General features: G+C 40.9%; 1 protein-coding gene across 1 annotated transcript in view; it reads right to left on the reverse strand.

Annotated features, from left to right (window-relative positions):
* Nucleotides 1–78: 78 nt before the first annotated feature.
* The window catches only part of cbl (Cbl proto-oncogene, E3 ubiquitin protein ligase), a 41,314-nt gene continuing 28,987 nt past the window's right edge, over nt 79–12,405 (reverse strand). The window contains exons 7-16 of the mRNA XM_040130401.1: nt 11,694–11,781; nt 10,529–10,660; nt 10,118–10,336; nt 8,328–8,459; nt 7,052–7,471; nt 6,400–6,488; nt 5,988–6,194; nt 5,782–5,870; nt 5,092–5,331; nt 79–3,385 (exon numbers count right to left, since the gene is read on the reverse strand). Of these exons, the coding sequence (XP_039986335.1) occupies nt 3,090–3,385; nt 5,092–5,331; nt 5,782–5,870; nt 5,988–6,194; nt 6,400–6,488; nt 7,052–7,471; nt 8,328–8,459; nt 10,118–10,336; nt 10,529–10,660; nt 11,694–11,781 (1,912 nt within the window). The 3' untranslated portion in view covers nt 79–3,089. The remainder of the gene's footprint in view (nt 3,386–5,091; nt 5,332–5,781; nt 5,871–5,987; nt 6,195–6,399; nt 6,489–7,051; nt 7,472–8,327; nt 8,460–10,117; nt 10,337–10,528; nt 10,661–11,693; nt 11,782–12,405) is intronic.

A 12,405-nucleotide genomic window follows, 5' to 3' on the forward strand; every position in this document is an offset into this window, starting at 1 on the left:
ACTGTGAAAAGGACTTCACTGGATAGTTCTCAGCATAAGTATGTAGAGAAGAGAGACAAGTGATGTCTTTTGCTTATCATTTTATTAACAGCACTGTGCATACTTCCAAAGTGATATGAGCTTAAAAACCATCAAAAAGTTAATGAATGCCTTTAACTGATGAGAAGCGACACGTCTACATGGAACAACAGCTCCCTCTTCTGGCAGAAAGTTGTAGTACCCCAACAGAGGGTTTGAGGGCAACGGGCGCAGGCACGCATGGAGCATCACTGAGGCTGAGAACTGATCTGGGACCTGATTTATCCATCAGGTAAGAGGGAAGCAGAGGCTTTTCAGAGATCAGCACTTGTTCTCTTAGATGAGGCCAAATGCGGCTGACGATTCAGAGAGGACAGATTAATATAAGCAATACTGCACGATCTTGCCTTCAGAGATCAACAGGTACATATCAATACCCACAAACTCTTCAAAAACAAGGCCTTATTCTAAACATGGTGAGGATCTCCAAACATATGGCACTGCTCACAGAATTATTCACATAAGTAAACAAAACCTTTGGAACAAAATACATGTACAGGAATGCAAAATGAAATAAAACAGCAATTTTTTCTTTTCATATCACTAACTTTATACAATTTGCTATTCTTTAGAGTGACAGTATCAAAGCACAAATTGGTATACTGTGTGAAAACAAAACAAAAATAAAGGTAAATAATACATGACAATGCGGTCCTCAAAAACATCTACAAAACATTGGTACAGTATTGAGGATTGGGGACCTCCCCGTTGATTACCCATCATTCAAGAAGTTTCTCAAGGCAACTAGGAACAGAAAAAAGAGAACAAAAAAACAAAACAAAAAACAAAACAACAACTAGAGGATTTGCCAGACAGCGCGGAGATAGCTTCCAGTCAACACAGCATTACCCATTATAAGCTAGGGCTGGTTAGCTATTGACATGTCATCTACACCCTCCCAAAACAAACAAACAAACAAAAAAAAAAACAACATTCTTCATATGCTGGGAGAGGTTCAAGTCAATGTACCTAAAAGCTCCTTGCATTAATTTCTTATTCATTCATAGTACCTGGAAATTAAGCTGCTGTCTAGTCCTGCGAATATTGGAAATAATACAAAAAATGTGCAAGTTATAATATGAAAAAAAAAAAGTAATAGGCTACTTGTGTGACTTCATTAAACGGATACTTTTGGCTACACATCACCTGGATGAACAGACAGCTGATAGGTGAGCCTCATCTATTTTTTTTGACAGCCAGGGTGAACGCCACTTGTTTAGATAAACATTATTCCTGAGTTAGTTCTTACAGTTGGCCCAAATACTGATTTCAGCGTAGACTCGGGGGTGGGCCAGAAAACCCATGAGCCTACTTTTCTAGAAAGCCTTACTCCATTTCAGTGGGGCAAACTCCATGGAGAAAGGAAACTGATGTGAAAGATTATTATTTATTACTGTTGCTATACAAAAAAAAAATGAAAAAGAAAAAAGAAAGAAAAAAGATTTTAAAACACTGAAGAGTAGACAGCTTGAGAGGGCTGCTAGCTCACAAGCTATTTGTACTTTCAAGTATGCTACATTACGGACTGAAGAAACATGGGTGATACTGTCACTTTAAAGAAACAAGATGATGGTTAAACACAATATTCACAAATGTACATTTAAGGCTTAATTGTTTAGCACTAACAATAGTAGCAGCAGTGAAGCACTTCTGAGTTACTTATAATAACAATATTTATGATCATATTACAATAATATATTACCAAAGTAAATCAATGACATTTTTTTGTTTGTTTCATAACACTGGACTGAGCTGGAGACAGAAACCCGAACCAGCCAGCCAATGAAGTTAGACGAAGACAGAACGAAAAAGTTTCAGCCGCCACGGATCACACAACACTAGCCTGTCTGGTACTGCAGGGTTGTCAACATTAGTACGTCCTCTAATAATCTCATTGCCAGGCTCTACAGCTACACTAGGCCCTGCCATATGAGTTAGAGCAGTAGTATGTTTACAGAGCACAGAGTCTGAGTATACTGACTGTAATTCCACATTCATGTTGTACAGGAACAGGGGTTCATTTAGGAGCAGTTCATGAGGAGTAGGTCTGGCAGACACGCACACATGCATGCTCACATAAACACTCACTCTCACGTGGAGACACACACTGCCAGACAACAGTCCAGACCTGAAACCATCGTCATGCTACTTTGAAAAAAAAAAACCAACAAAACAAAACAAAAAACAACAAAAAACACAACACGACAAAACATGGATGTCTTTCTAAAAAAAGAAAAAGTACCAAAGCAACGTTGTTAATCAAAGGCCATAACAGACTGAATTCATAATGGAAAAGCTCTGCTGCATGTCTTCTGAGCTGCTGCTGCTGACCAACACATCCTGGTGAGGAAGACACCCGACTCTTCCTCACAAGTACTTTGCCCCACACTCACATCCCTTAGTCCGACAGAGGGCCAAACCCCCCTTTAATCTGGTCCCTGTCTACCCATATCGCTTGTACCAACAGCGACCCTCAAAGCCGAAATCATTTTCACATACTGTATATGCACGTACTGTATATATTACACACATTTAATATACATTTACTCATATATTAAATTTTCATATAGACATACATTTTTAGTTTTATTTGTGAGGTGTTGGTTACATTTTCAGCAAGAGGCTTCGACATGAAAGATAAGAATCTCTCTTCCCAGGATTCCTATGAAAGTCTTGCGTCATGTGGCGTCCTGTCATTGTTCCACATGTGCTCAGTCAGTCCCACAGAGATGTTCTTGAAAGCGAAGAGGCCTGCTGTAACAGTTTTAAGAACGCCAGACACTGTTGAAAGCGCATGGAGTGCAGGGCACAGAGTCCCAGAGATGCTGTGAGCTCTCTGAAGTAACAGCCAGTTAAAATCCACAGGGGCGTCGGGAGTCAGCCAGCACTGGAGGTAGTGCTGCAGGCAATGGGCTTCGGGCTTTTGGCTGGCCTGCGCCAACCTAAACCCAACCAGGCTGGGCCAAGCTAGAGCAAGAGAGCAAACACGACAGGGAGGCACGAGGAGTGTGCTATGTAAGAAGATGAGCGGTGGAGGGAATTGAGACAAACTCGCGTAGGATATTCTTGGCCATTTCGATATTGTTCTGTGCAATCATCAGTGCCTTCTGGATGTCCTGGTAAGAGTATCCCTGACTCATGAGGTGCTCTATCTCGCTACTGATTTGAGGGTTGGCTTCTCCTCCTGTTGCCCCACTACTGGGCGGAGCGGGGATGGGCGGGACAGGGCTGGGTCGACGCTCCGAGTTGATTCGTCTGGGCAGGGGCTTTGGAGGTCTCTCTGGTGCTTCCACTGGCTCTGAGAAGGCTGAAGAAATGGGGAGAGTGAGTGTATACCCTTTTAAAGCCAAAAGGTCTGAAACACTGAAACACTCTCTAGTTTTGAGTTTTGGTTAAATCTGAAACTAAATAAATTCCTCTTAAATAACCTAAAGATCAGTATAGGTCAATGTGAATGACGATTTACTTACTTTAATTTAGATCTAATTTGAAAAAAAGATCTTGATCACTGTAATTTGGCATATGAAGCAGACAGCTTGCTGAGTATTTGTCTGAGGTAAGCTACTTGTTTTTATCCTCCTTCATATATGGTGAACTGGTTGACCCTTGCACTGCAACAACATTTAACAAAGCATTCAAGAGTCCAATTATACAGTACAAAATACAGAGATTCAGGTCTTTAGGGGAACACTTATACACCCAGCAATCATCATAGGTAGTAATGTCAGCTCGATGCAGAGATAAGGAGATTACTCTGAGAAATAAAAGCTTGTTACATGAAGAAAAAGCTCATCTTTTAGCACTGTGGCTTTCACCACTAAAAGGCTTCATATTAGCACCATCTAACAGGAAATGTATTGTCATCACTCCTTCATTAAGCTCCACTCTGCCCCAGCTCTTCATGGTTCCTCCTGCACTTGCTTTACCTTACCTCTACAGAGTGTGAGAGGTCTACTAAGGCCACTAATTCTGCATTAGTAAAATCTCTACACAACCTTGCATTCTGCGATGGAGGACGTCTCAGTGGTCGGTATGAGATTCTGATGATACAGATGGTCATTCCAGCGTCAAGCTTGTCCAACATTCAGGAGGCATTACTTAACTGTTTTTCTAAGTTTAAGGTCACTGATGTAACTGAACAACTCTCTATAATTACTGGTCTTTACCCTTCTTTGCACACTGTGATTGCATGTACTGAAGCATATCATGTATGGCAATCAATTCCTGGCAACAAATAAAAGTCCAAATTGGAGTCTACCATTAACTTTAGAGAGCTTCTGGAAAATCTGTATTATGTCTGGCCCCATACCAGGTAGCAGCAAAACACTTAGGTCAACTTTTCAGGCTGCTCTCTCGGTCACAGAACGTTTGAATTACTTCAAGATATTGATTCATCAGCAATTTAAATTCATTTTGGCTGGGAAGGAGCCGAAGAAGCTGCTGTTATAAATACTTTACATTTAAGTAATTTTATGAAACAGATGTACCAGTTCCCTTCTTGCCAACAGGTTACCATATATGTCAACATTAATAAAATTTCAACTTTTAAATGTCAAGGCTCTTAATAAAAGCCCATGTTTTAAAGGGTCAGTTCACCATTCAACTCACGGAAAGTTTTTCTTACTTACCCTAAAGGTATCTAGCTATTTAGGTAGTTTCATTTTCATTTCATTCTTTCTGACAGCCAGACATAACCTTATCAAGCACATGTGCAAGTTGAGGCAAAAAACTAACAAAGTCACCTGTAACCTTGGATGATATAGGTCATTTGCTACAATCCAAAACCTCTCTTTCATGAGATGGCTCACTGTTAATAGCCCCATAATTTGGGGCTATCTGTACAGTAAGTTTACAATTATATTGCTGGGGATTCACTCATAGATGTAACAAAAAACCCAAATGTTCAAAAATATGATAGGCTCTGTATATTTATCACAATCACTGTAATTATTTTGTGAAGTTATATTACATGTTACAAACAAGTTCTGACTCAGCACGGCTAAGTATACTTACATGCCGCAGCTCCAGCGTCTGAATCTAAAGAAAAGCGACTGAAAGCAGCCATGGAGGATGAGCATGAGGAGGATGACGAAGAGGAGGAAGACGACCCCCCCAGTTCTGAAAGGGTCCGTCGGGCGGGCGGCATTGGCAGCCGGGGTTTAGGGAAGTCATAGCCGTTTTCTTCTTCCCTGTCCTCGGCCGTGTGGTCCCTAGGACCATTGGTCATTGCCAGAGGGGGCAACTCGGAATAGTCTGGATGGTTGGAAAACAATTTGTTAGCACTACAGTATTTGACAGACAGACAACTACATAAAGTGAAATAGAGCCTCAGCATATGCCTGGTTTCATACATATACACAGATCATTAAATCTTCTAAAACAGCTTCAGATGACTCACAACTGTAAACAGAAAAATAATTCACATTTGTGCCAAAACAGAGTAGGTGTATTTTTTCCAGATGGTGGGGATCTTTTTTTGGAGTGAAACTAATATTCAGACATTCTAGTTAGAGTCAGTTATGTTCCACTAGGGGTTAATTTTAAAGCACAGATAACACGAATAAATCTTTGCAGGATGGTAGTCAGAAAGGTCTGCTTGAAGGTAGAAATTTAAAACAGGATATGAAAGCGACTAATGTGCCTATCTCGAATGTCCTCGCCCTGCTAATCCTAGTTTGTACAAAGGTTAGTGAATCCAAATACCTGAATCTCTGGCTTGTTGTGACCTGGCCTGAATGTTGTACATAGCTTCATACATTTGAGGTCCATCCTCTAGCTCAGCCAGTACCAGCCTACAACAGAAAACAACACTAATAAAATAACAGTGACATACACAACCCTACAATTACTAACAAAACACTATCACCAAGGACAGTCATTTTTCTTGATGTGCTACTGGAAGAGAATACCTTGAGCTGAGTGTGGAGGCGTGGGCCTGTGTCTGGAGTGATGATAGAGGCTGAGGTTGTGGGGGCCTCAGGACTGGTGTGGTCTCCCCTGCAGATAGTGCCGTGATGGGGGGCAGGACAGGGCGAGAGGAGGGAATCATGTACTCCGACTCCTCCTCATTGTCACGTGCCTCCTCTCCTGTCACTGCCCTCAGGGCTGGAGACGGTCTGGGAACAAACAACCCAACAATATTTATAGTAGAACTGGATTAATAAAACTTAAAACACTGAAGGCTGAAGTTTCTGACAGGAATGACCTTCCCAAATTAAATAAAATGTGTGTTGTATGTGCTTTGTATGAATATAGTCTGCAAGTGAACTAAAATCATTGTCTTTAAAGATGTAATGTCATTATAGCGCCAGTACAATGTACCTGCTTGCCAGTGCATAGATGGCGTTGGCTGAGGCTGAGGGCTTCACTTTGGGGTTGTCATAATCTTGACCGGCTACTGCGGCAAAATTCTGGCAAAGAAGCAGAGGCTCAAATCTCAGAAACTTTTGAAGTGAAGATTATTTTCACAATCAAAATCTAGAAAGCAAATACCAATCATGTTAAAGGAATAGTTCTGCATTTTGGGAAAAATGCTTATTTGGTTTCTTGCTGAGAGTTAGATGATAAGATTGATGCCACTGTCATGTTTGTACTATAAATATGACGTTGGTTCCATCTAACTCTCAGCACCAGAGTGAATAAGCGTATTTCCCTTGATGTCGAATTATTCCCAAACCCATGTGAACAACATGGATTTTAGAAATAGTAACAGAGGTAACAAATACACTTTTATTTCATGTCCCGGTTGTAATTGTGAGCAAACAGTGGTTGTGTAGTGATCTCTCAGGAATGCCATGCTAAGAACAAACAATAGTTCACATCCACATACAGTATAGAGTATACTGGATTATTTCAGTTGTTTCACTTGTACAATTACAACTAATTTGAATACTGTGTGCTTGTAACTGTAGCACATGAATAGACATCAAACCAAATGGTAGTTTAGTGTGAGGTGTTTTGTGGTTCCTCTGACCAGCTGGTGATCCAGACTGAGGGAGCTGTTGTTCTTCTGTGAGTCTGAGCGGGTGTCCAAAGCGGAGGGCAGTGCCAAGGGGAGGGAGTGTCGGTTGGAGAGTTCCCTGACACCTGCTCGAATGTCCCCTCCCAGACTGGACACTTGGGAGGACGAGGAAGATGAGGATGAGGATGAGGAAGAGGAGGTGGGGGCCTTGGGAACAGGCCTAGAGTTCCAGTCAGCCAGGGGCCGGTTTGGAGGTGTAGGAGGGAGCTTATCTCGAAGGGGCTCCCCGGGAGTGCAGGGTAAAGGCCGCCTCTGCAGCCGTCCATCAGAGGCTGTCCCAGCTGTGTGGGGCCGGTCCGGAGGGGGAGGAGGGGGAAGATCCCTTAGTGCTGGAGGTAGGGGAAGAGGCTTGTCTTTGTGGTGAGATGCTGCCTGAAGAGGCGAAACAGAGGTAGAGGGAGCCCATTCAGACTACATACAATATTGATGTGAAATCAAAGAAACTCTGTGCTGTTATCTTCTGCAATATATAATTCATCTAGCAACAGGACCAGGGTGTATGCATTTGTCATCATAATCAACAATATAAATAATTTAGATGAATAAAACCAAGATAAAATGTTGTTTCTCATATTCAGACAATTCCAGTTTCCTATCCACAGTTTCCATTTATCTACATTTCAGCAGAAATATGTGGTAATATGAATGTGTCAGTGAGTACAAATACACTCTAAAATGACTTACATGCAGAATGTAAAATACACTGATTATTGCGACTGTCATTTCAACACCTTACTTGTGTCAACGGGATAATGGGACTGAGCATAATTTCAACAACAGAGCAGGGTTACAAGTGAACTTATTCTTCAATTTCAGTCTGGTTTTGCTCTCTGCTTCAACGTTGTTGAGGCACCATAAAAATCAAGCTATGAACCACTTGCAAAGCAGAATATTTGAGTAGTTTAGTTGGTGGTAGTGAAAAAGCTGAAGCAACCAAATTTTGGGGAGACGCTGAAATGGGTTCTATGTTACAACAAACATGGCAAGTAGTGCAGTAGAGCTTGCATTAAAATTATGTTTGAATTCCATCTACACAAAAAACAATAAACAGCAACAAAATCCCCTCATTTTCCTATGTACTATGTCCTGCTGACTTGCAGACATAAACTGGACAATCAATCACATATTGAGGATGTTGTGTGACTGTGAAATGCCTTGACCAAACTTTTATTTTAACGTCCTCTCTTGCCTGAACAAGATGTTAACTTGGTTGTGCATTTTCAGCTACCTTAGTGGTGACCCCAGGGCTGGAGGCACCAGGGGGGTTGGGAGGTCTGTGCGGTAGAAGGTCTAGTCTGGGCGGCACAGGGGGAAGAGAGGACTGAGGAGCCATGGACATGGGTGATGGGGGCCGCTCCACCTGGATCACATTTACAACAGCAGAGCAAGACACATGATCAAATTCTGCTACTTTGGAAACATTTTAACACACTCAGCTTTTGCTCTGTACATGATACACATGATGAATGCTGTTGCCAATCTAAACTGCAACTAATATTACCCAGCCACATTTTTTTTTAATGTAAGCCTAGCTGTGTTCTGTATGGATTAAAAAAAATTAAAAAACACTACAGTTCTCATCTTATTTCTCTTTGAAAGGTCCAAGGTTATCTCTTACAATATCCCACATACAATACTGTACGTGGCATTTGTGAAATTCTTTTTTTTTTTTTTTTTTTAAAAGAAAGAAAAAGAACAAGTACAGACTGTAATACAAGCGCTCTTTGTATTTCTTGTTTTGCAAAACAGTTATTTAAATTAATTATATGTTTTCTGTCCATGAACTAAACGTTTGAAGTCCAAGTTTTTCCACGGTTTGACAACTTATTTGTGGAGAAACTCTTTCAAACCAATTTAATGCAAATGTATACATTCCCTGACCAATTTATGTGGTGCACCTTAAAATTTATTGCAATCCAACATAACTGATCTGCCACAAAATTTACATTTACGAGGGTAATGATGTTCACTTTTTGTTGACACTGTCAGAGAGATGTTAATTCAAATATGTGTTTATTACTGAGGTCATGTTTATTGGTGGTGTGGTGCTGGACTGATTTATATTGAAATGTGTGTCTTCCCCCTCATGTTTGTAGGTATGGCATTAGAAAAACCCCTCTAAATGAACAGTACAGTTCGGCTCAACAGCCCTGCAAACTACAACCTCAATCAAAAACATATAGTTAAATTAAAACCTTCTGGCAGTGTCAAGACATTATTGTCTTTGTAAAAGAATTATGGCTGAGCTGTTGTATTGGATTGCATTAGATTTTACAGGTGTACCTCACAAAGTGGCCACTGAGTGTATACAGTACACTACAATGCATGAAATGTCAGTAAAACAGTAACCAGGCCTTTAAAATTTACTGCACCCTCCCATGGCAGAGGTTTATTTTCCTCAGTTTTTCAACCGGGGAGGGGGGGGGTCGTCCATATAACGTTTTGTTTCAACATGAGCCCCTTCAATCTAACACAAATCAACACAAAATATTTATGAAGTACAGCCAAGTACTTCACAGTGTGCAAGTGCATTTGAAGAAAGATTGTCAAGAATGAGATAGAGACTGGGTCAGCAATCAAAGTCAAAGAAATTCCAGGGACCACATCAAAGTGTGTGTGATCCCAGATATTCACCTACTCTATAAGCAGAGTAATGCACACAGAGCTTCTCAGAGGCGCATAAAAGATGTAGGATAGGAGAATACCCCACATATCAAATACTGAGAGGCAAAAATAAAAGCTGCTATCCTGGCACCATGAAAGATGGAGATGAAAGACTTTGGATATGAGTCATGAGCTTGAAGCACACAAAAAGTGAAAAGGGCAAACCAGGGAGTGTTTCATCTGTACAGAGATGGGTCTCTCAGAAAAACAGAGGAGAGAGGAGGACAGTAGGAACCCCTGAGGCGAAGCCAGGATATCAAACCAACTAAGCAAAGTCCCTCAATGGACTGGAAACTTTGAGCAAACCAAGATAACTTTTGTTTCAATTAAGTCAAGGTCTTTCCATAATCTTACCTTTGTACAGGCAAGTTTGCTCATCATGAGATGGGGATCTTCAAGTCTGTCGTCATCATCATCGTCATAATTGGGTGATGGTGCACCCTCAGCCCCAAATGTGCCCCTGCAGGAGCCCCCGCTGTTGTCCTTAGGGTCAAAAGGATCCACGACAATGGGTTCCGTACCCTTAATCTCACAGCGACAGAAGGGACACCCCGTTCCCTGACCTTCTGACTCCTGAAACGCAGACAGAAAGTCAGATAAAATAGCACACGGAGATGAAAGGAGGTTATGAGCTTTTATATGCCTGTTTTGTCTGTACAGAAGAGCACTTCAATAGCGAGTTCTTCTCTCAACATACATGCATTATGACACTTAACTTGGAACAACCAACCCACACAAACCCCTTCCATCCACCCACTCTCGTACCTGCCAGGCAGTGAGACAGGAGGTGCACATGAGATGACCACAGGGCTCAATCTTCACATCCTTGTCATTCTCGGCACAAATCTTACACAGCTGGAAAGTGGAGCCCATCTCACAGTACAGCTCATATTGCTCCTGAGGGGGAAAGAGTGGGACAACTATGAGCTCTCAGTGCCTAAACACAGAGTAACGTCATACGGTACTAACATCACTTGATCATTCTGAAAGAGCCTGGAAGGATCTCGAGCGAAGTCAAAATGTGGGGGCGTGTTTTTAGTTTCAGTCCTAAGCTCAGGCAAAACGAGTCTGTTCATAAACATTTACAAAACCCTGAGCAGATATTTAAGCCCAACGAGACTGTTTAGGATATACCAGGGTGGATATTCTTTTACAGTATTTTCAAATTTACATGAATGTATCTTGCTTATTTAACATGTTGAGACCTTCAATGTGATGACAGTATGATTGTATTAACATCCCAGGACAGATATGGGGTTCCTCTCATGCTTGACAATGGAAAAAGTCAGCACCGACAAAGTACCAATTTGCTTTAACTATAAAATAATTTAATTCAGGAATTCCACCATTTCTTTTAAACTTTATTTACACTTAACTCAAAGTCATTTCCTGACATTTTACTTGGGGAACATGAGGTTAACTGTCACAGTCTTAAAAGAAGATGACTCAACATTAAAGCCAAAACATCCTGTTTAAAATATTACAGAAAGTCATGCATGAAACTTTCATACTGCTGCAAATTTTTGTGCACCTTCTCTGCATTTACTGGTATACTTCATTATCTGTTTTTTTTTGTTTGTTTGTTTTTGTTTTAAACACTGTGCAGAAATAATTAATCCAGTTTATTAGAAGCTTGCTTATTAAACGTGTTTGAAGACATGAAGTGCTATTTGTTTAGATCTAATCATTATCCAGTTAAGCTTGACTAACTGTGGGGTGCGTTATTATGTCTTCTACTTCTCCTTCTGGTCGTGCACTGCACTGTCGCATCATTTTTTTCAACTGAGATATTTCCTGGACTGTGTGTCAATCAAAAAAAACAAAAACAAAAAAAAAACATTTGACTTTTACAATCAAAGGCCAAAGACCAATAAGAATGTATAAGACATAAATCACTGAGGATGCAGTCTAAGAAGCACACTGCTCTGACCTGTGTGACTTTGATGTGGTCTTGAGGCGAAGGCTCACACAGTCCTGTCAGGTCAGGGTTTTGGGTCCGGCCATCAGGGAATAAATAGCTGGAGAAACAGAGGCACATAAACTTAGAAGGTTCGCAGAGAAGTTCCCTTAAAGTACCCCTGGGTATTTCTGCAGGCATTTTCCTTTAAAAGTTATCATCATCATCAGTTAGTATGATTATACTGCATGTATAGCTAACAGGCTGCGGTAATGAAACATCTGTTCAATCCATTCATTCAATCTGGCAACGTGTTTTGATACCATCGCTGAGTTGATACATGTACAGTACGTGACTAATTTACAAATGGGTCAGATGCTGTAATCCCAATTTGATAAATGTTTTGTAGACTCGGGCGATATACTGTATAGGCTTTCTCAGTTTAAATCAGCATTTGATTACAGGTTGGGACAGACTAACCATAGCTTTCATTAAACAAAGGAATCAACGTTGGCATAAAAAGATGAGTTTCACGCCAGCCAGCTAAACCACTGACTGAGCTGCACATTAGAAACCAACAGTTCTATTCTGGTTATGATAACACTGGAATGATGGGAACAAGCAATATGATATGGCTGGATTGGTTTAAAGCTGAAAAGCAGATTCAATTGTGGGATGCGAAACAGAGCTGTATAGCATGCAGTGATGCATGCTTTGTGGGAAGAGGAGAGAAAATGACAAAGTG

This window comes from Xiphias gladius, chromosome 7, assembly GCF_016859285.1.
Source record: "Xiphias gladius isolate SHS-SW01 ecotype Sanya breed wild chromosome 7, ASM1685928v1, whole genome shotgun sequence".
Classification (NCBI taxonomy): domain Eukaryota; kingdom Metazoa; phylum Chordata; class Actinopteri; order Istiophoriformes; family Xiphiidae; genus Xiphias; species Xiphias gladius.